This window comes from Strix aluco, chromosome 7, assembly GCF_031877795.1.
Source record: "Strix aluco isolate bStrAlu1 chromosome 7, bStrAlu1.hap1, whole genome shotgun sequence".
NCBI lineage: Eukaryota > Metazoa > Chordata > Aves > Strigiformes > Strigidae > Strix > Strix aluco.
Window position 1 is genome coordinate 29,845,979 of NC_133937.1, and position 26,862 is coordinate 29,872,840.

At 46.5% G+C, this 26,862-nt stretch overlaps 1 protein-coding gene across 2 annotated transcripts in view; it reads right to left on the reverse strand.

The window, feature by feature from the left end:
- Positions 1-17,810: 17,810 nt before the first annotated feature.
- XPNPEP1 (X-prolyl aminopeptidase 1) overlaps positions 17,811-26,862 on the reverse strand; it is a 30,922-nt gene continuing 21,870 nt past the window's right edge. The window contains exons 12-20 of one of the 2 annotated variants that reach the window (XM_074831229.1): positions 26,567-26,625; positions 25,810-25,887; positions 25,214-25,285; positions 23,362-23,422; positions 22,470-22,539; positions 21,110-21,283; positions 20,152-20,228; positions 19,419-19,517; positions 17,811-18,363 (exon numbers count right to left, since the gene is read on the reverse strand). In XM_074831229.1, coding sequence (XP_074687330.1) covers positions 18,235-18,363; positions 19,419-19,517; positions 20,152-20,228; positions 21,110-21,283; positions 22,470-22,539; positions 23,362-23,422; positions 25,214-25,285; positions 25,810-25,887; positions 26,567-26,625 — 819 coding nt within the window. In that variant the 3' untranslated portion in view covers positions 17,811-18,234. Of the gene's footprint in view, positions 18,364-18,953; positions 19,322-19,418; positions 19,518-20,151; positions 20,229-21,109; positions 21,284-22,469; positions 22,540-23,361; positions 23,423-25,213; positions 25,286-25,809; positions 25,888-26,566; positions 26,626-26,862 lie in introns of those variants that run through there. The other variant, XM_074831227.1, reaches the window with a different exon arrangement.

A 26,862-nucleotide genomic window follows, 5' to 3' on the forward strand; every position in this document is an offset into this window, starting at 1 on the left:
GACACTCAGCAAACTCGTCTCCAAAGGGTCGTTCCCTTCGAGCGAGCTGAGGCCGGGGAGTTCATGTCCTACTTCAAACCCAGGAGCTGTACTTGCTTTGAGGAAAACTGTTCTCTGCAAGGCCCTAGTCCAAATAGTCCCTAGTCCCTGATAAAGGTGAAAAAAATGCTACAGGTGACTTCACTAAGCTTTCAAATCAACCCTGTTTTATGTTACATTAAGAACTGCAGCTTTTAGCATACTGGAGTCCAGCAGTTTCTTAGGATGTAGCAGATGCCCTTTAGTTGCTCTGCTTTTCTCCTGTTGCTAATTTATTGTATTATTGTTGCTAATTAATTTATTGACTCTGTTAAGAAACACCATGGGACATTTCTTTCTTTTTGGAGGAGTAGGATGGAGCGAAGACACTCATCCTCTAGTGCTGAGCCACCAGCATATGTAGAGGCATATGATGTCCCCCAAGAAAAGAGACCAAACTCCTGCTCTCACCTAAAACCACACATCATCACCCCTATTTGTGTCTTAGTGACCACAAAATCATGAGCAAGACTATTACAGACCGGGTTTGGTAGCAACAAGCCTTAATTTTATCAAGGTTCCTCTACCTTCATAATTTCAAATACCTGTCAGCATCAAAAAAGTGTCAAGCAAGCCGCAAGTGACCAGAGAGACTTGAATATTCTCTTCCTTTTTCCCCCATGTGTTTTTTTCCTTCAGCCATAGCTCTTTACCACAGTAAGTAGAGAGCAGGTGATTTGATTTATGCTGGGTTCCAGCAAAGCTCACGTTGCATCGCTGCATAATTATCAGCGGATTTTTCCTAGTGGACACACACCAGTGCAGGGCCGGAGGGCCAGAGGTGAGTCCAGCTTGTCTGACAGCTCCATGCCAAGCCTGCTGTTTCCTATTTGCTCGCGTCAGCCCCTTTTTTACTGTTGTTAAGGCCGAGCTTACAGGGGTTTCTGGGAAGCAGAGACAAGCCCGGCTGCGGGGCTGCAGCCCCGGTGCCCTCCAGAGCTCTCCCTCACTTGTCACCAGTATCCCCAGCAGCCGAGCCGTGCTGGGGGATCCCATGGCCGGTCCGAGGGGTCCCTCTGGTGATGGGAAGCGGCGGCTGCCGGGAGCAGAGCAGGGGCTGCTCCTGCTCTTTCCATACGGAGGACTAGCTGCCCAGCGGGCCCCGGGAGGGCTTGCCCGAGCCCTGCCCGGCTCCCGGCGCCCTGCCTCCTCCCGGGGTGCCCTTACACCGCCGGCGCAGCCCAGCAAGTCGGGCTTTACGGTAACCCCGGGCAGCCCCGGGGGGTCTGACCCCGCTGGGCCGGGCAGCATCGCGCCAGGCCCATGCGAATAAACCCCATGTCGGGGGGCGCAGGATTACTGCCCCTGCAGCGGTGCAGGGCGCGGTGCAGCCCCACAGCATCCTTCCCTCCGCTCCACCCCAGAGCGGGGAGGGGGTCAGCAAGTCACAGCCCAAAGGCGAAGCCAGGCGCTGCCTGCACTCGAGGTTTTCAGGCTGCCAGGTAATCTGTCTGTTAATGGAGTCAGAACTTTCATGAACAAGAACTACTATTTCTTCCTGGGCATAAGGAAATAAATCAATAGCCCCTCCCCTCAACATGGAAAGCAGGGACACAGACACATAGCACAAACTCCCACACATGCAGCATTTTGGGGAGAAAAGGCAAAATGGGGATAGAATGGATCATCTTAGAGCGAGTGGGCAGAGGACGGACCAGAAGTGGTTTTCTGATGACTGCAGTTCAGCAGCTTGTACCCAACAAATTGGCTTCAGATACCTTTCTCACAGATCACCTACAGCACGTTCTCACTGATGTAGTCCAAAATAATGAAATCTTCTTTAGAAATTGAAATCCAGCCACTGTTTACATTCCAAGTGCCCCAAATCACTAGACTGAGGATATGGCTGATTCACCATCTCTAATGACCTGTCAAACCTGGGGGAAGGAGGTCAGATCCAAGGAGGTTTTTCTAGGCTCCCCAGGGCTCAGGGGAGACCAAAGCAGCTCTGCTTAGAGGAAAATAATGTGATGCTGGTCCCAGTCCTCCTTTCAGACTCATTTAGCCAGGTGTGATACTGTCAATAGTGGTGGCAATGCATTACTTTACACAGGTGTAATTTAGCAGAGGTTTGTGTCTGCTTTTTTCCCTAAAGAGCTTTTAAAAAAAGCAATCTGTCAGACCTTCCTATTCAGGTCATTCCCAAGTCATGTTCTGCAATACAGTCATAGAGACAAATGTAGAGTGTTTTCACTTTAAAGTGTGATGATAAAAGAATATCTGGTAGCCAGAGGGAAATTTCAAGGGGTGAGAACAGTGCTTCCAACTCCTCTGGGGGTCTGACATTACATACTCCTCAGGCAAGTAAGTTATTAACTTGCTTCATTCATGCCCTTTAGCAGGAAGCACAACTGAGAGCAAATTCAAGTCCTGACTATTGCAGATTTCATGCCTAGTTTGGCATCTTCGTTTTTTCCAGCTCTCATAAATAGGTGTTTGTCATCTGAGAAGCTCAGTTTTAATGAAAGAAGAAAATTCTGCCTCTTAGTCCTCTTGTTTGCAGAATACAGATGTTTGCAGTTGCACCCTTTCAGAGGGCAGTGTGCCAGCTCTCTGCCAATGCTACAAGTCAGCAGCAAGGTGTTTAAGAAACCAGAGAGGATGGTAGCTCAGCAAACTCTGTTGAAGCATCTCTTATAGTGACAATACAAACGGAGCTGCTTGTGTTTCAGCACTGACACACCCTAGAAAGGTCCTGTCTGAATATCCCAGATGGTGGCAATGCTCCCTCTGTCTCACTGACACCTGGACTCTCTAAATTTTGCTCAATCTTGTCACCTCATGTGGGACTGGATACTTCTGCTCCACGATACCTATTACCAGTATTTTCATAGCTAATGGACAGAGCTGGCCTCATGACTGAGTGTCTCAGTCTGCTGCAGAACACAGACACCTCTACACACAAGCAGTTTTCCATATGCCATTTTTAGGCTAACAGCAAGGAGTTACAGGTGCCATCCAGTGAATGCTTTGCTCTTATTACCTACCAGCAGAAGGTATTACTGCAGTCTTAGAGCTCTGTTGCCCATTCAGTGCACTCATGTTTAGTGCTTCCCCTGCATGGAAAAAGAGCACTAAGAAGAAACTTTATGCTGCAATTTATTACTATTTTACTTTCTTCACATTAAAACTGCATCCACCCCTGCTTACAATGACAGTCTTACTCCCCAGCAAGGCAATCCTCATACCCTCAGAGATGCCCTTCCCTCCACAATTCTCACAGTTACTAATGAAACTCTCCACTTTCCTGGCACCCTTAACCACCAAGCACTTTGGAGCAGACAGCTGGTGCCCCACTGAAGCAAACAGACAGACAGACAGACTGTCTTTGATTCTGATGGGCTCAAATTAGGCTACAAGTTCAACTCCGAAATCTGTAGCTTTATCTGTAGTGGACCCAGGCTCCTTGCCTGATTTGCAGAGGGCAAAAGCATTCAAACAGCTTCTTGAAGATTTGTGTGAAATCGATATTATGAGCTGATACCAAGTTTTAGCCAACAATGCTTTAATTGCCTGTTCTCCCTTTTCCCACCCCAGGCTGGGAAAGAACTGAAGTTTGTTTCACAGGTACTGCCATGCCAAAGATGAAGCAGTGAGGACCTAGCATTTCAGAAGCTGTCTGGCAGCTTTGGTCCTACCAAGAAACTTTGAGGAACTTCAACACATTCTCCAAGTTGAGCACATCATAACATGTTGCACAAAGAAGACCTAAGCTTTTCTGCATCCGACCCTGGGACAAGCAAAGCATTTGATGCATATCCCTTTGAGATCCACCAAAATACTCTCATTAGCTTGGCTGAGGTTTGAGTTGGGCCCAGAGACAACTTCCTAAAGTCACCTAGCTTTTGCCAAGGTCCAGCACATAAGGAAGTGAGGTATTTGTTTCTGCTTTGAGGATTTAAGATGTTCCTGTTGTATAAATAACAGGGACATCCACCCCTGTCATTTCTAACTGCCAGGAGTGGAAGGATGTGGCTGGAAGCAAGGGGAGCGGTGGCTGGATGTGTCTCTCCACCCAAACAGCAGACAGATCTCATCATCCCCCAACCCTGCCAGCCAGCTAGTGAAGCTCCTTTGTGGCACCCACGTAAAAGTCAAGATTTTCCAAATAGTGCCCTACTATAGCTCTTGGAGAATGATTTTCCCACACACATGAAGGAAGAGAATATGCTCAAAACAAAATTAGGATATAAATATATGAAGTGTGAAGCTGAAGGCTTATGATACCTTTATGATGCCTCAAACTCCATTAACAAGTTGGTTTGTTTTCCAGAAGAGTCCACTCCTGTTTCATACATAGGGAAAGGAGTGGGCTGGGTGGGGGGTGTGTCATATAGCACTTAACTTCAGGCTACCATGAAAAATCCTCTCTTATCCCTCATGGGAAGCAAAGGCAGGCAAGGACTCCCACCTCTCCAGCACTAATGGATGAACTGGTGGCCAGGTGCCCTGAGATGGCATTTACACACAGTTTTCCAGGTTTGGGACTGAAAAGCATAAAATTTGACCCTTCCTAATTCTGGTAGAGGGATACTCATACTGTCCAGAAAAACAGAGCCATGAGCACATCAGGGCATCCCAGACGAAGCACACCCACGGCAGACAAAATTAGTGGGTGGTGTACAATATTAATTCAGTTCCTTATCCATATGAACCAGGATGCTGCCTTTAATTAAATTAGCATAAGCTATCTCTTTGACATTCTGATTTAATATTATAGACTCAAGGTTTTATCCCAGTAAATGCATAAAATGTGAATGCATCTCAGAGTCATTTTTTCATGTTTCTCTGTACACTCACTGTTTCTATTGTCTTAATGATCTAGTTTGTCTTTGCCAGCCAGGATGTGTGTGTTACAGACTAAGCCAATGTTTGGTTCTCAAAAGGGGAGAGAAAATCATTACGGTGGCTTCTTTACTGCAGGGCTGTGGGAGCTCCCCAGTGAGATGGAGGAGCCTTATGGTTGTTATTTTCCCAAAAGTCAACCTGAGCCTGGGGGACAGGTGCTAATTGAGAGCAATTTCTGCTGGGCTTGAATCTGAGGCTGTCCCATTCACCAGAGCAGAGCTCATGCAGGTCCCCTGATGGTTCTCCAGCAAACAAGGAGGGCTGTGGAAAGGCTCTTCTCCCTGGGCTGTTTCTTCTCTTTTAAAAGCACTTTCACACTGTCAAGTGGTGTGAAAATGTCATGGATAGCTGAGACCTGGGGGACAGGTCACGCTGCCTTCCTTGTACAGGGAGCTCCCACGCACTCTCTTTGGGTAGGATTTGTTTCAGGCCTCTTGTGCTTGAAGCCTCCAGACCACACTGACCCGTCTGGCCAGGATCTCATGTCCAACTCACTGCCCATCACCACCTGTAGGTCTCCCTCCTGGGTTTCTGCCATTCAAGTACCTGAGCACCAGCCCGAAATGGCAACAAGTGATGAGGAAAAGGCTGAAGTGCTTAATGCCTTCTTTGCCTCAGTCTTTAATAACAGGACTAGTTGTACTGAGGGAATCCAGCCTCCTCAGCCAGAAGACAGAGACTGGGAGAATGACCCCACCCACAATCCAGGAGGAGATAGTGACCTACTGCATCACATAGACACACCCAAGTCTATGGGACTGGATGGGATACACCCGAGGGTGCTGAAGGAGCTGGCTGGGATGCTCGTCAAGCCGCTTTCCATCATTGACCAACAGTCCTGGCTGAACGGGGAGATCCCGACAGATTGGAAATTGGCCAGTGTGATGCCCATCTATAAGAAGGGCTGGAAGGATGAACTGGGAAATGACAGGCCTGTCAGCTTGACTTCGGTGCCTGGGAAGCTGATGGAGCAGCTCATCCTGAGTACCATCACACAACACATGAGGGACAACCAGATGATCAGGCCCAGTCAGCATGGGTTTATGAAAGGCAGGTCCTGCTTGACAAACCTGATCTCCTTCTACGACAGGGCAACCTGCTTATTGGATGAGGGAAGGGCTGTGGATGTTGTCTACCTTGACTTCAGTAAGGCCTTTGACACCGTTTCCCACAGCATTCTCCTGGCGAAACTGGCTGCTCGAGGCTTGGATGGGCACACGCTTTGCTGGGTAAAAAACTGGCTGGATGGCCGGGCCCAAAGAGTTGTGGTGAACGGAGTTAAATCCAGTTGGCGGCCGGTCACGAGTGGTGTCCCCCAGGGCTCGGTTTTGGGGCCACTCCTGTTTAACATCTTTATTGATGACCTAGACAAGGGGATCAAGTGCACCCTCAGTAAGTTTGCAGATGACACCAAGTTGGGTGGGAGTGTTGATCGGCTCGAGGGTAGGGAGGCTCTGCAGAGAGATCTGGACAGGCTGGAGCGATGGGCTGAGGCCAACTGCATGAGTTTCAATAAGGCCAAATGCCGGGTGCTGCACTTGGGCCACAACAACCCCCAGCAGCGCTACAGGCTTGGGGAGGAGTGGCTGGAGAGCTGCCAGTCAGAGAGGGACCTGGGGGTGTTGATTGACAGCTGGCTGAACATGAGCCAGCAGTGTGCCCAGGTGGCCAAGAAGGCCAATGGCATCCTGGCTTGCATCAGAAATAGCCTGGCCAGCAGGGACAGGGAAGGGATCTTGCCCCTGTACTCAGCACTGGTGAGGCCGCACCTGGATTACTGTGTTCAGTTTTGGGCCCCTCACTACAAAAAGGACATTGAATTACTCGAGCGTGTCCAGAGAAGGGCAACGAAGCTGGTGAAGGGTCTGGAGCACATGTCATACGAGGAGCACCTGAGGGAACTGGGGTTGTTTAGTCTGGAGAAGAGGAGGCTGAGGGGAGACCTCATCGCCCTCTACAGCTACCTGAAAGGAGGTTGCAGAGAGCTGGGGATGAGTCTCTTTAACCAAGTAACAAGTGATAGGACAAGAGGTAATGGCCTCAAATTGCACCAGGGAAGGTTTAGACTGGATATTAGGAAGCATTTCTTTACAGAACGGGTTGTTAGGTGTTGGAATGGGCTGCCCAGGGAGGTGGTGGAGTCCCCATCCCTGGAGGTGTTTAAGAGTCGGGTTGACATAGCGCTGAGGGATATGGTGTAGTTGAGAACAGTCAGTGTGAGGTTAATGGTTGGACTAGATGATCTTCAAGGTCTTTTCCAACCTAGATGAGTCTGTGATTCTGTGAAAAACCATCTGGGAGACTTCATTGATACCAGCACTTTTGCTTCAGGCTGTGTTTTCTCTCCCTGCGCACAGAAGGCTTGCTGTGAGGGGGTGAACCCAGGGAAACCAAGGAACAAAACTCCAGTTCTGCACCACGTGGTTTATGTGCTTCCATACAGCCTTCACATTTGTGTGTTCCTGAATTAGTCACTTTACTGCTTGCTGGTTTTCTCATGTCAATAAATGCACTGAATGCAAAACAGTATCATCCTTACAGTGACTATTTCCAGCTCTACAGCAGATTAAAACTAAATTTGCTGATGTTTCAAAACTGACAAATCATGCATCTGCAGTACAATTTTTAATGCTAGGCAGACTGTTATTAATGGTAGGATGGCTTGTATTAAAAATTCTATGTTTATGAAATGCACTTTTAAACGCTTGACCATAGCAGCATAAAACTCACTTGCTTTGTTCTTTAAAGGTAATGTGAACTTGCTCTACTACAGGGTCATTACCAGGTTAATTGTGACTCTGCAGCTTTTTCTATGTCATTGTATATCTTCTCTTGATTCAGCAGCTGGATTTTTGATGGATTTTTACAATTTTTCCACCCTACGTTGGGAACTCACCCAGTTCTCCTGCTATAGGTCTAACTATGTCCCAGATATTTCAACCTACAAAGACTAACTGACCTGTGATCAAGTGAGCAATGTCCCTCTGTACACAGAGAACTGAATAAATGAAGCTAGAATGCCTTCTTCTAGAGAGCCCCCTCCAGACTCTTATTAGTACTTTTCTGCCTTTGCTGATACAAGTGGGGTTGCTCCTGGTTGAGGCTGTTTTCTAGCGACCACCCACATTTTGACAGTGCCAGCACCCCTTGCTAGAGTGTTGGATTCACATAATCTCCATCTTTCAGCCCACATCACGTTTAATGAGCCGGACAGGCATTACGCCATCCTCTTCAAGGCAGAAGCAGAGTGCAGTGTGCTCAGTAAATGATTAAAGCAAGATCCGTGTAATTTTACAGCTAGGCCTGGTAGGATTCAAGGTTTATTTTTACTGAGAGTTGATAGTTAAAAGCAACATTAATTTCTGGTTGTCAGCTTTTACTGTCAGTTACCATCCCAGCTCTCCACCCCTGTGTCGGGGCCCGCGGTGCCCCCTCTTTAATGCTGGCACCTCCCCGGAGCTCAGCTGGGGTCGCTTGCAGAATCCAGAGTTGATAAGAAATTATAACCAGTGCTGCAGGAGCAAGAGGCAGCATGCAAAAAAGCTGTCTGTATCGATTTTTCACAATTAAAAATTAAGTCCTGCTGAGCCTCCTTGTAGCTATGTTGAGCCTTTAATATAAAATGGGTTTGCAGTTTTTGGTGCAAAGACCCTGTGAGGAAGGGGAAGGGAGCTGGGTATCTCCCCATCAGGCTGCTCACACTGTCACAACTAACAATGCTTTCAGGGGAGCTTCTTGCAGGAGATGTTACATTTCAGCCTGTCTTCCTAAGGGGCTGGATATCCCAAAATAACAACAGTCTTACCTGTTGCTTCCTGACCAGGAAGGAGCTTGTGTTGCTGACTCGCTGCTTGCTGTGGGGCAAACACGTGGTATTTGCCTCTCAGTGTTATGGAAACAGCCAACTTTGCTCCTGTGGTAATAATAAACAGCATCTTTAAACAGTGCACAAGAGGGGCTATTTTTTAAGCAATGGCCCAGGCACCTGCCTTCCGTCACCTCCACTCTGCAGCAGAAGCGGGGCAATGTCATCTGACTAGGGAGCAGTGGGGAGCACTTAACTCCATGAGACATCTCTATCACATCCCGTGCATTGCAAGGCGTGCAGGTACCCTTACCCATGGCCTTCAGCAAAGAAAACTCAAAAGCATCAATGCCCAGGGTTATTTGCTTTGCCAAGTGGAAATGCTTGTTCTCATTTTCCTGTGGGAAACCCAAAGACGATAATAGCACCTGACATCCCTGCCCTGGGTGGCAAGCCCTTTTAAACTGCCTTGCCGTAATCTAGACAAGAGGTTAGAAGAAACACGTGTTATCATAGTTTGGCTGCGGGTAGCAGAGGTGGGATGCAGTTTGCTGGCTAGTCTGTACTGGCATATGGTGCTGCCTGCCCATGGATGCCACAGCAGGTCTCAGCATCGGCAAGGATGCTCAATCAACCGCTGGCCACAAGCATGGTCCATCAAGCTGCTCATCTGGCTCACCATTTCTCTGATTGATTCAGAGCTGCCCAGTGCCATTGGTCTGGATTTGAAACATTTTTTAAATCTGAATAGCTGAGAACTTTGTGAATGATGGGAGCACTTCAGAAGTGACAACATAGCATTGCGCCCAGAGGGGGGGTCGGTGAAGGTCCTAGGTGGGAAGCGTTGCCTGAAGCAAAGGAGAGGTTTGCATGCCGCTCATGAGTCTTGTCACTTGAACACAGGTTCATTTATTCCACCTAGCCATACCCACGTGCCTGAGATGGCTGAGAGAGAAGCCTTGTCTGCTTGTCAAGTCAATGGAGAAGTCCATAACCCCAAAAGGACGCTTCAACTCACAAGTACGCGACATCATTTCTGGGGTTACCTGTCTCTCTCCACTGACTACAGAAAGTAAACACAAGGTATTTGGTCTGTTTGATAGGATGAACACACACTTTGATGCATCTTACCTGTTACTCCTGTTTCTCAGGAGTAGTGCAATCACTGCAGCAGGAATTTTTCAGCAAAATGTTTGACTTCAAGGACTTTTTTAAGGTTTTGTGTTTCTTATCTGAAAAATTCGAGTTCCTCAAAATTCAGTCTGTATCAGGGGATTAGAGCCAGGTTTCATCAGATTTATGTCAAAAAATATTTTAATACAATTTCAAAAATTGTTACACAGTCTTGTTCCAACAAGTTCTAAATGGAACACTCCCAACTTCTACTTAATTTTTTTTTTGCTTTGAAAATTAATCTGATTTTTTGAGTTTAATTAGAATTTCCACTATTTACAAAACATCTTCTAAACCAATGAAAACTAAATGGTTTCATGGATGTCACTCTTGGCTCAATAATTTTTCCAGGATTTTGGTTAGCAAAATTTTTCATGATCTTATCATCTCACCCCAGAAAGAAATAACCCTACAAAATATTTTTAAAAAGCAGAAAAAATATTTCCTGTTTGTCCCTTGTTTTGACCAACTCTGAAATTGCAGTGATTGCTGCAGTGTTGAGCTCCCACAGGCACTCAGGCTCCTGAAGGGAGAAAGGGAATGCTAATTCCATGGTTGGCTTTACTTAATTAAATAAAAAGAATATTTGGGCAAATAAAATAGAATTCTTCCCAGACCCTGCCCTGATCAAGCTGTGCTCAGAAACATGCAATCTGATGATCCTCATTTTAGCAAACTGACTTTGTGACCCAGCAGGAAGATGGGCTATTAACAAGTCAGGTATTTATAGCGCAGATGTCAATAATTTGGAGTATTTAATCACAGTGTATTTCAATTTGTCCACAGCTTAGACAAATGAGCTGGCTGTGCCAAGGGTTGTGGATGCCTATGGAGGTGGTCTGGGTCTATCTAATATCATTAGATATCTACTAGTTCTTGTATAAGAAAAGAAATAATGGACCCAACCTCTAACCAAGTCATACTGGATTAGCTCATCTCCAGCCAAGGCCAGATCCCATACAGCTATGAAGGCTCAGCTCTGCATGATCTTAAAGAAGCTCTGGGTGGTGATGAGGAAGCTTTGCTTTTTCTGACTGCATATATTTTTCTTGCAAAAGGCCTCTCAGATATGAAATTTTGCAAATATTATGAAAAGGTCTTTTCTGAGTGCCCAGAGAAGGTGCACAAACTAATCCTGTAGCACTGAGATGATAAAAGCACACCCTGAAGGAATGAATGATTGAAGCCCAGCCCTAAATATTAATAAGATACAAGGGGAAGAGGATGCTTTCCTCAATTCAGCACTTACCGAGCTGCCTGTTTGGATTTGAGCAGAGACGTTCTCACAAACCCTCCAAGCTCCTTAAATCCCTCCTAGAAGACCCTGGCGCTCCAAACTAATGTTACCTTCACCTGAAATTCCCCAGCTCATGTTGTATTCAAACCTCAAGAGGAACATGGTGGTGTTTATTGGAAGTTGTGCTCCAAATGCAAATGGAAACAAAGGACACTTGCTGAGTCCCCTGTCAGCACAGAGGGGAGAGCAGCATCTGCGCGGGAGAGAGGATGCACAGAGGGACGGGGCACAGCGAGCAGGGTCTTGCTCCAGCTCCGGAGATGCCCAGCCACGGCTGCTTGACACGATGCTGGGCTGATGGGGGGGATATTGAAGACTTATGGTAGACCCTCTCCAGTTGATTAATGTTCTGTTTTGGGAGTTGTTTACAACATGCTGGCTCCAGACTGCTTTTTAAGCAGGATCAGTCCAATGCAGCTCTGTACATGGCAGTCACAGGCACCAGGCTCTCTGTTCACCTGGTTGCCGGCCCATACGAATTGCCCCAGAGACTGCTGCAAGAAAGGGCTCACAGCTGAGCACGCACACAGGAGGGCACCCATCTTCAGGCTCTGCAGGCAAAAGGCTCCCGTGATGCCAGAAGCCAGGGTAAACCACTGGCAGGTACATGAAAAATGGATGGGATTAGATTTTTTTTCTTCAAATGCCATCCGAGTGTAGAAATTGCTCTGCAGATGGGGTGCATCACAGAAGTGGGGCAACATCATACACCAGAAGCCCGTGGTCCCAGGAGAGCTGGTGATGGGCAGCCCCAAGGAACCAAACTCCCCTGCAGCCTTCACCAGCCCTCAGGCCAGTAAAAATATAAGCAATTTAAATTAAAAAAAGGAGGTTCTCTGTCTGTTGATACGACTTAGGCTGCTCTCTGCTGGTTCTGTGTGCTCCCTGTGGGTTTGTGGTCAGGATCACCATCAGCATTACATGCACTAATATTCACCCCTGGAACAAGCCCTGGGCTGGGAGTGGGGAGACACGGGGTCCCCTCTTCATCAGGCTGACGGCTTGTTAGAGGAGTTCAGACCTCTGCCTTCATATTTTTCTAAACCTTGCTATTACCTCTCCTACCCCCTGCCTACAGCCTTCGCCTGAGCAGCCAGCAGAAGAGGGATGATGCCACAGACTGGCTTGTCCATCAGCAGGGTTGTTCAACATTAATCTCCTTCAGACCCTTCTGCCAGTGTCCCTGTCCCTCTGGTCAAGCCCACTGCAAAGGGCTGTGGCTGGAAAGCTGTTTGTTTCCCACATGAAATGCCAGGTTGCCTGCAGAGGCCCTGCCATGTTGCTGAAAGCTGCAGTGATCAGGTTGCCCTTTCCTTCCTCCAAGCTCCCCCTGCAGCCTCCCCCCCTCTAAGAGATACCATGGAGGGGTCCAGACCACGTGATGTTTGGACAAGAGGAGAATGATGGCTCCTCTCCTCCTTGAGCCCCTCCTCCACCAAACAGTGAGGTTTCATCTACTTATTCTGCTCAGTGTTTTCTTTGTAGGGCATTGTGGCTGAGCTTGGCTTGTCCAAATTCAAGATCCATTACACGTGTTCAAGAACATAACATGACATACCAACCCTGGGGTTAAGTATCTTCCTCTTCTTCCAAAAATCCAGTTGTCAAGGAATGTGATGGTTAAAGCTCTTATGATTTTGCTAATAAGTCATCTCATGAGTTCCTCCTGGAGCAAGAAGGATGAGCAAGGGGGCTTGGGTGCAGCAATAGCACAAGGTCAGCTTGTTCAGGATGGTCAGAAGCAGGAGGTACAACCCCTCCTCAGCAGCATGTTCAGGAAGGTAAACAACCAGGAAGAGCGAGCCTTTTGAGCAAATGGCACTAAAATGGCCTTAAGTACCTTCTGGCTGTAAATCAGAAGGTTCCTAGTCATCAGAGCAGCCATGCTCTCTGGCCACCCACACGAGGCACATTTGGAAGGGGACCCCCCCATCCCTGCAGCTTACGATGGAGACTGGCAAGCTCCTGAAGGGTGGTATGGCACAGTGATGGGACAGCCAGCAGACAAGGCAGGGTAACTTGGCACATCCCTTCCAAGCACGTGCTGTGAGCCCACACCGGCTGTCCAGGCTGTATGTGCAAACCAACGTGCCCCACTGTCAGCGTGGAGCTGCCAACCCCCTCCTCCTCGTGCAGCAACACAGAGAAATGGTAAGAAACAGGAGGGGTTTTATGGGGTCAGACAGCATTGCGGTCCCATTGCTTTCCCATGCTAATCTTCATCAGACAGACGTCACTCCACTGCCTTGCGGAAGCAAATGTGTCCGTGGGCATCTGCCACATCCCAAATTTAGAATGATTTTTAACAAGCTGGAAGGAGCAAAGTAAACAGCACTTGATCTGCAAGCTTCCTGTTCTTGACAGCGTCCCCAGAGGTGGTGGAAAGCTGAGGAGATAGCTCCCTGCTTTAATTGGTATATTAAGATTCTTCCAGGCCACTACACAACTGTTAATAAGCAACTTAATTAAGCACTAACCCAGTTCATATTTCTACCCTCCAGAGGCTCTTGTTTCTTTTTTTTTTTTCTTATTACGTCCAAAGCCATGGGGAGTTTTGTCCTAATCATGTAAAACAAGCTGAGGGCAGTGACACCAGGCAACTTATTTAACTCCTGATCTCCAGACACCCCCACCAGATGCCCAGGCCTGCATTTCTTCCCCAAAAAGAAGACAGAGGACTCTGGGAATGAGGTGTGAATTGCTACAAGTCAGCAAAAATAAAGGCAATAATCCTTAGCATCAGCAGCCAACTCACTCCCACTGAGTGTAAAAAGGAGAAAGTGTTGGGCAAAGACAGGTCCTCCACAGGCATCAGGTGCCAGCACACAGGCGTGTTTTAGGCAGTCTCCTGAATGACTGAGCAGCCTCATTCAGCCCTCCATGAGCATCTTCCAAAATGCGGGTGTCCTCCATGCTGTCCTCAGCCTCACACCACCCAGAGGAGACACCTCAGAGCACCACGTGACAGAGAAGTAGCAAAGGAAAGAAGATGTCATTTCCTGATCCCCAGGGAGAGTTTTAATATTTGGCTGCTCCAACCACCTGGCTCTCACTGTCGCTATCTGCTAAAGGAATCACAGGAATAAGCATCCGTGCCCCACAACACACCCCAGCCCCTCGTCATTACTGGGCAACTATTCACTGTGTGCAGCCTCAACATCAGGCTGGTTTGATGGGTTTGCTGAGGAGGTCCTCAGTAATGATGTTCTCAGAAGTTTTCTTTTTCTTTCTAAGGCTGGGCTGGGGTAAATCAAAACTTGCTCCAATAGCTGTCGTGGAAAGTGATGGGTTTAATAGTCATACGAACAATAGTGGGGTTTCCATTACAGGTGAGTTATGAACCATTTAAGTTAAAAAACAACTGGATTTTACTGCTGCCAGGCACATTTAAGTTAGTACCCTCAGACTGAGGAAGGAGGGGTGACTGTGGAGAAGCCAAGCAGTCACCAGGCTTGTGGAGGGAAGGAGCATTTCTTGCTGGTGATGAATGAATATGAATCCTTCTGCTCAAGGAGAAATGGTCTATTAGCCTCAGAAAACCTTGTACACCAACAGGCACATTGCCAATGCACACATCATGATTCATGATTGAATGGTAAAGCCGATGCAGATTTTCCTCACTGAAAAATAGGGTCTGTCTCCTTCCGTAACATTTTTATTCCAAGGGAAACAAAGAATTTCAGAGCCCCCAAACAGTAACAGCATAGCTGGAGATTTCTAGCACAAACATTTCTAGCTGGGCAGGGGACAGTGAGGGAAGAGCTCTGGTGACATAAATCAGGGTTGCCACATGGACCTTGAGTATGGTTCACATTTGATGAAGTCCTGTCCCACGGGTAGAAACAGGATTAGGTGGTGGGGGCAGTTGCGGTGAGGTACAACTACCTGCCGAGCTCCTGGGCTGGATGAAGTGATAGGACCAGATAGGATTACCCCAGAGAGCACCCCTGTTACAGAGGCTGTATAAAGAGCACAAATGTGCTTTGCAGCATGCTCTAAAACTATGAGACACCCACCGGGTTAAAAATACTGCAAAAATGAATGACTTGAAAATAGACCATTAAGCATGTTGCTATTGAAAATGCCCCTTCCTTCCTACAACAACAACAAAAAGAGCCTCTATGGAAAAAAAATAATCTTTTTTTTTAAATCAAATAAAATTACACTTTTCACTTGAACAGCATAATTTTATGGTCATTTCTGTGGATGTCACTCATACAAAAATAAAACCCAAACCTGACAGAAACTTGGTTTCTATTCATTCTTTTCCTTGTTCCTCTCTTCCTTAACTTTTTCTTCCACCAGGGAAGGGAGAGACCACCCAGGGAAAGCAGGCACTGATGGAATAAATCAAAACCTGGAAGAAAAAAATAAAAAAAAGAAGCCAAGTTTAATTTCCACTGGAAACCTGAAGCTCAGACAGGAAAGGATGTACAATGTAGTTGTGTTTTCAAGGAGTGAACAGGGAGAGAGACAAATGCCTTAGAGTTAGGAATACGTGTCAGCCAGCCCCACCCTGCGAAACACCCCGTCTCCCTCTGCTGAGGTGCCAAATCTGAGAAAGGGGTAAAGATCTCCAAGCTGTGACCAGGACACAGTGCCAGGCTCCCTGCAACAAAAGCCCACAGAGTCAAGGTGGCATGGAGGGATGAGCTAGGGAGTGAAGGGCAGGAGGTATCTGCTGAGGATCTCTGGGCTGGTGCCTAGAGGAGACAAGTCTGGATTGCTCCACCTCTGGCCCTGTGCACTGGAGGGGACTCTGGGAGGGGAAGGAGCCATGAATTTCTGGGATCTGGGTGGGAATGGCCCCAGGTGGGCATCTGACAGTAAAGAGGGAATCGAGGTGGGTAAAAGGTCTAGTAAGGCCATTCAAACCTAGCAAATTGCTTTCAGTGTCGTGCCCCCCCTCCCCACCCAGGTGTCTGAGCCAACCGTGGTGGCTTTGGGTCAAAAGGACAAAAGCTTCCCGGGCTGTCATTTCACCGTTTGGTAGAAATCCTCCTCTTCTGCCTTCCTGTGGGAAACACTTGCCCTTGAGTTTGAGGAGAGACCTCCCCTGGCTGGGCATTTGCCAGGACATCCAGGACACCGTTCCTGGGAGCACCTGCGGCCAGCAGTGCAGCCCCGCGGGTCTAGACTGACCAGCAGTCGTCTGCTTGAACTTCCACCATCACCCTGGAGAGCAGCTGCCTTCCAGCCTCAGAGGTCTCCCACCGGGCTGGGGGAGGCTGTGGCGTTTGGCTGACAACTCCCCAGTCGTTCAGCCTCATCGCGTACACATCGATTTTACCGGGAAAGTCCCGATTTGTCACAGCATGACCTGTTCAGAGATGCCCGGCCTGTCCTTTGATCCTGTGGCATGGTCAGCACCTACAGAGGCAACAGGCACCTTTGGAAGAAAAGTTTTCCCTGATCCATCTTAGTCGATAGCACGTACTCACGAGACACCGTGGACTGGTTGGTGTGTCAGACGGGTTTCCCAGGACAGCTGAGGTGAAAGCGAACGCTTCCAGGTGGTGGTGGGGAACCACTTGTACATATAAATACATACACCTATCTGCAGAGGCCGGGGTGTGAAACTGACCTTTTAAAGCGCTTATTGCATTTTTGTTTTATCACCTTCTTGGATAACATAGCTAGGAGGCCAAGCAACTTTGTTTCTCCTCCCACTCCTTTTCTGTTCAGTTACATGATATGGCTTCCAATTTACAGAACTCTTGAGGGAAATACTCATTTGAAGTCATTTAACAGACATTTCCCTCTCAGAATTTGTTGGGCGGAGGGGGAGAAGAAAATTACATATACAAACATTTCCATCTGCACGGAACATTTCTTTAAAATATAAGGAATCTGAGTTGCTGTTACCCGATTGCTCTTTTTAGATCTAACATTGAACTTGAAGTCAATCAAAAACACTTCCAGTGTAAACGTCAAGAATGACTTCTTCCTGCAGTAAACGTATCCTTACCCATCATGTAACATTATGGACAATGCTTTGATGCACCTGCACACGGTGCTTTTCAGAAGACCACAGAGCAGAGCACTCCCCCTCCGGGGAGGGGGCAGCTCTCCTGCCTGTATTTAATTTGCAGCAGCTCACTTACCACTAGACGCCTTTGTGCGCTGCCTGGCAGCCCAGAGCACGGCTTCTGGTGGCCAAGGCCAGGCTGATTTTGAACCAAAGTTGCAGAGGCCTTCTTTTGTCTATTGTATGCTTTTCCTTTTTAACTTAATAATTGCTTTGTGTCCAGGAAGAGCTGTAATTTCATGATACTGCCCGCGCATCCTGCACTGCCAAGGGTTATACAAGTACTCAGTAAGTTGTAACAATAGACAGAAGTAGTGGCCTGAGTGCTCTGCACACACAAACCTCTGCTGAGTGTCACCACATCCCTTCCACGGTCTGTCACAAAGCACGGGTAGAACTGACTGCTCCTGCCAGGCCCCTCCGTAACATCTGCCCAGCGCCTAGCACAGGGCAGCCCCATACATATTTCTCCACTGTCTGAGCTTGATGCACACATAAAGGTGGAATTATCTGGTTCTTGCCCTTCAAGCTGTCAAACCCAACACATCACTGACTGCAAGAGAAGGCAGATGGAGCAAAGAGCGGGTTGGAATCTTTTATTCAGTAATCAGTCCTGCTGTGTGGGCAGCATCTTAGCAACTGGAACCCGAGTATGCAAAAATACTGAGTTTTCACGTGAAAAATCAGACAGTATAAAATATTCCAGTATTGCCTCTTAGAGCCATTATTTCAGTAAAACCCCTGTTTGAAAGGCAACATGCTTGTTTTGTTTGCTTTCTATTCTCAACCCCTCCCCTGCAAAAAAAAATTGTTGAGACAGTAACCCTTCTTACCCCCACATTACCCACACATGTTGTGGGGAGAGAAACACTACATGAAAACCCCTCCTGATTTCCAAAGGTTTATTGAAGATCATTCTCCCAGTGGTGTCAAGCACCAAGAAGACATAGATTATTGTGACACCGAGCTGTCCTGATGTTCTACACGCCGCAGACAACTGTGGTGCTACTGAACTCTGATGAGAGGCTCCGTCTCCTGGACAAGCCACCGAAGAGCTTCGTGCCGGCCTTGCCTCTCCAGTTCTGCTCCAATTACTTCCCTGCACTTCTGATGATAGTCGTTCACCCAGTTACACTAGAGAAAGGGAGGGGGTATGACATTCAGTATAAACGTAGAAGAGTTGGTGCCCTTACAAGTTGTGCACAGCCAAAGACATTTGTAGGCCCTTGTGGTCTTTGGGATTGAGCTGTTAGGCTGGGAGGGAATCCTGTCCCGAAGAGACAGACCTCTCATATATGGAAGTGATTTGTAAATTTGATGAGGGTAGGAACTGAAGCAATTCATCCTGGGTTTTCAGAGGAGCCAAGGTTCAGTTCAGCTGACAGGTATTTAAAGCCTCTGCAAATCACTGCCTCCAGCAAGTCAGAAGAGCTACCTTGGCACAGTCTAGTAAATAGCTTTGCAAATTTGTAACTGACACAATGCAGCCCTGAGACACAAGTTGCTCTACTGATCTGAACAGGTAACCTTACGGCAGATATTGGTACTCTTCACAGTCCTCTTCAGAAAAAGGAAATGCAAATAGGACTATCATTCAGAAAAGGAGGATGGGTTGAGGCAAAATAAGGAGTATGATAGAAAAACAGGATGAAACACTTCACGGTGAAGGTAGTGGGAGATCTAAACAGAAAGTTTAGAGTATTTATTTCCTATTCAGGAAATAAATGCCGCTGAGCAGGTATCACTGATGTCTGCTCAGAGTCTGGATGTACTGCAGAATGTGGTGTGGCTGAATGGGACTGGACACAAGTAGATACAGACAACAACATGGGACTGTCATTGGTATAAGTCTCTGGGGAGACAGCACGATAGTCTGACAGTAGCAAATTAAGGCAGAAGTAGGAAAAGAGAAGAGATGATAGCGGCAAATACCGTATCAAGGGAACTACCAAAACAACATCATCGGAGGGGTCCTCGCTGCCTTCATCACAGAATAAATAAGATTGGAAGGGCCTCTGGAGAGCTCGTCTAGTCCACCCTCCCACTCAAAGCTGGATCAGGTTCAAAATTAACTCAGAATTGCTCTCTGGATCTATGAAATGGAACAGAGGCCAGTGGTTCTTGTAAACAGAACAGAACAAGCTGGTCCTAGTGCAAAGAAGGCAATGGAAACCTACTGTTTCACTTACCTCTTTTTGTGTCAGCAAATTAACATCAATCATTTTCGTCTGGATCGGAACCAGTGTTAATGGTTCAAAAGTCAGGCTCCCTCTGTTTTTGAAATTATACTGCAGCAGAAAGACAAACAGGGTTGTAAATTTTTAGAAACAGCTCTAGACGGATGACACTCCTTGGCTCATGTCACCACTACAGAACACCCCACGTAACATTCAGATGAGAGGGTAGCAACTTACAATAACATTTTTCTTATAGTTCAAGCAAAGAATCTCAATATAAACCTTAGTTATTTCTTTCAATGGTTACTCTTCAAAGGCCACGTCCCAGATCACAATTGTACAGGACTCAGCTTGATGACTGTAGGCTAACCCAGCCAGACCGAAAATTATAATGTTAAAATCTGTCTGTAGTTTTGTTTCTACTGTCACTGAGGTCTCTCTATCAGAGGAAAAAAAAATCCCGATTTGAGAAGATAACCAACTCTATAACAATAACTCCAAGGGGTTGAATAAAGATGCTCCTGGTCTTTGACATCCGGACAAAAACCATTTTAATTCAACCTATGGAAACTCTGCAGAAGCAGAACTGTCTTCTGTACCCCCATTAGCAAAGCGGGATTTTGGAGACCAGGAGTCTTGGATAGGATTCAACTGTCTGCAGCATGGTCCCACCTCAAGTTCCAGTACTTTAAATTTTACAACCAGTGAGTCATGGAGGAAGGAGTATCTTGAGCAGGTCATTCACCTTGGTTTCAGCAGGGATCACAAGGACAACATTTTCTATTCGGATCCCGAAGGACCCATCTTCGTAATACCCAGGCTCTGCAGAAACAGAGAGTAATTAACTAAGCCACATAGCTGCACTGTGCAAATACTTACTCCCTATGGCTAAACTTCCCCTCCATGGCTTTAGTCCACTGAAGTCACTAAGCAATCTTGACATCAGGCATCCACAAAGGCAAACAAATTTCTGACTCTACTTAATCTGCACAGAAGCCCCGAGCAAGGTGACAGCAAAAGTTCTCAAAGAAAAGAGAAACAAGACAGACAGCCCTTGAGCTCAGAGAGTCTCCCTGCAAGTCAAGAAAGAGCACAGAGTATATGTGTTCCTACTATCAGAAACTCTGAAAATGTTAATGTCTTTATGAAAGGCAGGTGGGTAACCCCTTCCCCAAAACACTTATTTTAGAGAGTGCTCCCCTGATTCCCTGAGAGGACTTTGCAGCCCTGAAAGAATGTAAGTCTCTCAGCAAACCCCAGCAGGCTGTTAATTTGCTACCGGAAGAATAAGGCATGTAAAGATTTAACAGCTGCCTTAAATAGCCCATAGCAAAACCAAGATGAGCTCCTGAAAGCTTGATGTCTACCTTGTACTGTGGCCAGCTCTTCCACTGCAGAATGGGAGGCAGCACGCCAGAGCTGGGCTGGTCAGCAGCACAGCTCTGCTGAGCTTTGCGCTGTAGAAAGCAGGAAGCAGGCCTGCAGCACCAGGCTGCAAAGATACTTTATGGAAGGCGAAAGAGCTAAAATGAGGGTCTTTCTTTACCTAGAGAGCTTAAATGACAAAATAACAAGCTGAGGAGGCAGGACCAGAGCTTATGATCCCTCCTTTCATTTACACCATTGCCAGATTTATTCTCTCTGCATTTTAAAGAGCTTAGTCCCTCCCCCAGTAACCAGAGAGAATCACCAATGCTAAATACCATCAGAGACGATCATGCCAGCCTCCAAGGGCTCGTCTGCAAAGGTTTTGTAGCTAATGCCACAAGGACCCTCGTGTACATTTAGGAAAGAGCCAACTCCATGTCCTGTCCCATGCAGGTAATCCAAGCCACAGTCCCACAAGGCAGAGCGGGCAAAGGAATCTAGAAGGTGACCTGAAGGGGAAGAGACAGACATGGAGAGAGAATCTGATCAAGTCAGGCTCCCTCAGAGACACTGATAATCACACTGAAGGCTCAAACCTGGAAAACATAACAAAAACCCCTAAACAAACAATCAAACAAAACCACTACCACCCCCTCAAAAAAACCCCATCACCAGCCAAAGAAAACAAGTCATTGGACTGTCAGAAGTTCCAGGACAGATTTGGCAAATCTGACATTCAAGCCCTTTCTCAACCAAAGAGCCCCTCTCTCTCTCCTGTTACACAGCTCTTCAGAAGATGGTCTGTAACAGAAACATTGCACTGCTGTTTGCTTCACTGGGGTTTTCAGGAAATAATCTAGTGGTTAAACGTCCCATAGATAATTCAGTACCCCTCTTAAAGGTAGCTGCACTAAGTGAACTCAAAGTAGAAGACCTGTCGATTGTATTTGGTGAACTAATCAGCCAGACTTCTTGCCTGGATGGCCAGTCATTTCAGATTGTTTCAACCAGAATGAAGAGAATTTCTGTTATCTGCATGTGAATACCAAGCCCATATGTTCAAGTTCAGACACCCCCCATTTTCAGTTGGGGTTTCTCATACCACTACGCAGCTGCTTTTTCCCCATCTATCCAAGAATGCAAACTCTAAAAAGAGGCATCTTTGTGTAAGGTGTCTGATGAGGGAGAAAATAGCTCTGCAACAAATTCAACAAGGGTGAATGTATGTCAGCTTCTCTGGCACAAAATCAAAACAGCTCCTTTATGTGTCATTTTCCCATGCTGCTCACTGATAAAAGAGATTCCACATTAACTGGAAGACAATCAGCCAGTCCTTTTGAAGCTGGAAAGTGACCTCTCACTTTGTCACGGCCATGAGTAAAGCTTAAAGACAACCTCCAAGCACAGAAAGGCCACAGATGTGTTAGAGTGCCATTGACTGAGGAAAGTCACCATCACCCTAGAACCAGAGCACTCTGAACACCCTTCAGACTTCCCCCCTCAGAATTTCCAGCACTGGTTGACACTGAGAGAGAAGACATCAGTAACCCAGAATCAAAAATGTTGCGATGGAAGAGTTACATCAACACCTGCCCAACACATCTGGACCTGTCAACCATAATGTTGCTCTCAGATCACTTAACGGTTCTTCAGAGGTCACTGCTGTGACCAAAACACTCCAACTCACCAACCTACCTTTGGTTCCATTTGGGAAGATGGCTGCACTCACAGCTATATGTCCCTTCAGGACATAGGTGAAGCATTCCTGTCAAAGAAATGTGTGCCATAAATAAACAGGGAGAGGCAAAACTTTGTCTTCCCCAGGAATGGGAAGAAAGACTGCATCGTGTAGCAAATTGAAGAGGAACTGGAAAGACTTGCTCATGGTCTCCTATGGCTGGCAATGTCAACGCAAACCATGAGCAGAAAGTGTTTAAATTACTCTGAAGATCTTTCTCCACTAATTATGGAGTGTCACAAACTCAGGCTGCAGGTTCAGCAGCAGGATTCACCTGACCTACGTGACTGATTTTCTTTGTGGCTGTAGTTTTACTTCCTGAGCATACCCTACAGCATATTTTCATCACTGAGTGAACTATAATGATGAAATCAGTTTTAATTAAAGTCATTTAAAACAAACAAAATTACATTGCTGAATTTCCAACACGGACATTCTCAGATAAGTTTTTGATATGGTACACTAGACACAAACCACTACTGCAAGCCTTGCATTAGACACTGAGCTTTGCACTAAATTAAACTCTCCTAACTCCCATGTTGGACAAGCCAGTAATGTTTATCCTCAGCCCGCTGATTTTATTATTTCTTGTCAGACATTTCTTATTATGTATGAGAGGGGTGCATTTTAAGATAGAAAGGTGTCATTATCTAAATCATTCAGTTTATATTTTGGAAGTCTGAAGTCTGACAGCCTCCTTTTCAGTCTTTATCAAAATGCTGTCACATATTATTAAATAAATGACACTTGATAGAGCACTTTGACTACATAGCAATAGGACACATGACTAATTTAAGTATCTCTAATAATAAGGGTCAGATTGCAAACCACACTGAGATGCCAACTTACTTTTTCATAGGCTGATGGTGTGCCAAAATGCATTGTCCTGGTCACATCTGTTGTACCATCTCTTCAGAGGCAAACAAAGATTCAGGAAGCAAAGGGATGGGATAAAAAGAAAGATCGAAGTCAGGAGGCACAGAAAATCCAGTCACGCTGCAGCAAACCAATCAAACTCATAATTGGGTAAAGTCATCTGCTCCGTGCTACACAAGACTGATGATGTAACAGTTCCTAATCTCAAAAATTCCTGAACACACATGTCCCAGATGTAGCAATAATGACTTACAATTCCAAATGTTATCTTTCATCCATAAGCATCCCAAAGCTCTTCGCAAATTAGAATCTAAACTGCTCATAAAAATGATGTTAATTTGAAGTTTAGCAACTGGTACTCGCCCATTGAGACCAGAACAGAGAAGGCCAAATTTAGTCTATTTGTATGGAAGATGATTCATTAGCAGCTTAAAAACATATACTTATCCACAAATGACAGCTACCAGCTCATGAGATAGAAGTGTAAGGGGGTATAGTGTCCCTTTCATCCTCAGGATGTCTTGTGCTAAGATTTCTAGAAGTTATTGAGCGTTTGGACAGGGGTTAGTCTGAGACATCAGAAGCCAGCTCTAAGTTCTTCTACAAATATAATTTTGAGCCTGCTGTCAAAAACACAGAGGGCCTTGAAATAATGAGTTCCCTTTGAAACACTCACTCCTGTGCCTACGCTTCTCCCCAGCACACACAGGCTACGGTCACAAAGCACTCACGATTTAACTTCTCAGCAGGGACAAGTGGAGCATCCCTATCACAATGCTGTGGTAAGTGCCATTGAGGTCCAGCTTATATTGTATTCAAAGGGCTGCTTTCCATAGTGGCACTAAGGAAATCATTAATTAGGCCATCAGAGGGGAGGAAAAAAGATCTCCTTGTAAAAATCTTATCAAAGGATGCCTGTATGGTTCTTTTTCAATGCTCTTCCTGACTGACATAACAAAAAGGCATAGCTCTAGAGACAAAGCCCATCTCAAAGGAGCAGCCAGGCCTGTCCTGCATCTTTCTTAACAAGCCACTTCTCATCTACACTGTTTAAAAACATCACTTCTTTCATTTTCCACGGAGTCAGAGTTCCACAGTAAACAGCTGCAGAGATTGAGGCCACTGAATGGCCCTGTCAAAACAGCACTGAGTGAGTCAACAGACATGATGCCTTCCCAAAAACACACCTGAGACCCAAGTGGCCACTGGGATGAGACACCCTGCCTCTAAAGGCAGAGAACACCACAGGACAGTGCTGTCCTGCTCCTTTGCCCCACCTTGTTCTGACCTCAACATCAGTCAAATCTGCCCACAGGGCAGATCCTGGCAGGGCAGGTGCCTCACTGAGCTGTGCAGGCTGCTCTGCAGGCAGCCCAAGGCTAAACCAGGGCAGCCAGGCCTGCTCCCTGTTCCCTGCAACTCACACACCAATGTCCCAGGTGAGCAGAGGTGCAATAGACAGGAACATGAACCACCAGCTAGAGCACAGCTACCATCACACTGGTAATGGGACTCAGATGGGAACTGTGCTTTTAGATCCCATCCCCTACTCCAGACAAGGCTTGTCAGCAGCCCTAGTCTGCTGTCCTGAGCCTAGCTCAGGGCCTCCTGTCATGGATCAGTCACCCATTGACTGATGCACTTGACTATATTCAGAATTCCACAAACTCCCTCCAGAGGGGATACAATGAGCAGGCTCTCTGTGAAATGGCACTGCTCTCAAAACTACACATTGCCATGCTTGCCATAGAAACTGTGAGCTGACCCTGCCAGTGGTCACTGGAAGCAGAAAACGTAGCGGTTCAGGACCATTCATCCCACTCACTTGTACTGTGCTCCTGAGTCCAGGAGGTAGATCTCGTTCACAGACAGCGTTCTGTTGGTCTCGGGAACTGGCCTGTTCAGTTAAACACAAAGTTTTTTGTTCCACAGTGTCAAGGTCTCCAGTCCACATCTGCAGCCCAGAAACCATATTAAGTGCAAGCTTGGATGTGTTGGCTCTGATTTTTTGTAGCAGTGATGGAAATCCCACACATGCTGAGCCAGGCATCATACTGAGGAGTGTAAACAGCACTACAGTATAGAGAATAACTTTATTGCTTCCAGCAAAACCCTCAACATCTGTTCCTGAACATATTTCAGAAGAGTTTGCACTTCATACTCGTCCTTCCCAGACTTCTACCCCCAAAATAGCCCTTTTCTATGGCCCCTGAGCAGATCAGCATCCTAATACATGCATGCTGCCGGCAGGGAGAGATCTTTATTTAGTAAGTGTGGAAGCTCTGATGGAATAAAGCAAGATGGCAACCAACAGCGACTACATCTCCCTGGAGTACTCTGTTGTGACTCCACAAAGAAGCTAGACAGCTCATTCCAACTATGTTTGCTGAAGGATGAAAGGAGAAGCTGTGTTTCTCTTACTTGTAGTGAATGATGGCTCCATTTGGACCTGTGCTTGATATGGTAGCAAAACTCAATTCAACAAAGTCTTTCTGTTGGCTGAAAGAAAAGATTGTGATCACTACAGCAGAAGCAAGAGGAGCACACCAGGCAGCTGGAGCACCTGGAGTGCCCCATCCTCAATTTCACAACACCTCAGACTTCTCCTTACCCTTGAAAGCCATCTGGGCAAGCACACTCAGATAGGAGAATTGTACAAATCGAAGCCCTATCCTCCCACCCATGTGGAAACCTGATTTCCATCTCTACCCTTTCCTTACAGGCAGAAAATTCATCACCCAGGAAAGAGATGTCCTGAATAATTCCTTCTTTCTTACTTATTTACTCAAAGGCATTTCTAGAGGTCTTGTTGATGTACACGTGGGAGTATCTCTCAATACAAACAGTCCTCATTCTCCATCAGAAGAGGAGGAAATCTCACTCTTACATCAGCTCCTCCATGGTAAGAAAGCAACTGTCTCGTATGTGTCCTAACCTACGGCACTCCTCACTGCTACCTCAAAAGGAAAGCAGATAGGATCCAGTGGGCTGGGACTCGTATCTCCCAAGAGACCCAATTCTTGCCCAACTCTTTCAAGTGTTCAAAGAAATCCTGTAGCAATGGTTTGTCCACAGGTAAAATATATCTGTGAGTGAGCTGGATTTCTAAAGAATAAAATAAAAACAAAGGATAAAAACGCCACCCAGAAAACATCCTCACAGGGGATTTACTTTTTACCTGCGAAACTCCTCTGCTTTGTCTGCAGCAATTATTTCTGTTACTGTTCCCTTTGGAACCTAGTGGACAAAGATGTAGGTTGAATTAGTACACCACAAGAAAAGAAAATTCAATATGCTTAAGCGTTGGGCCTCATCTGTGCATTATGAAACCCTGTCTTGAAGTTGCCTCTTTCCAAGTTTTCTGTCCTCATTCCTCAGTAATGACAAACACAAACCTAGCAATATTGTGCAGGGCATGTGAGAAGCAGGACGCAGAGATGGTCACAGCAGGATTGCTGAACCCTGACTAGGGAG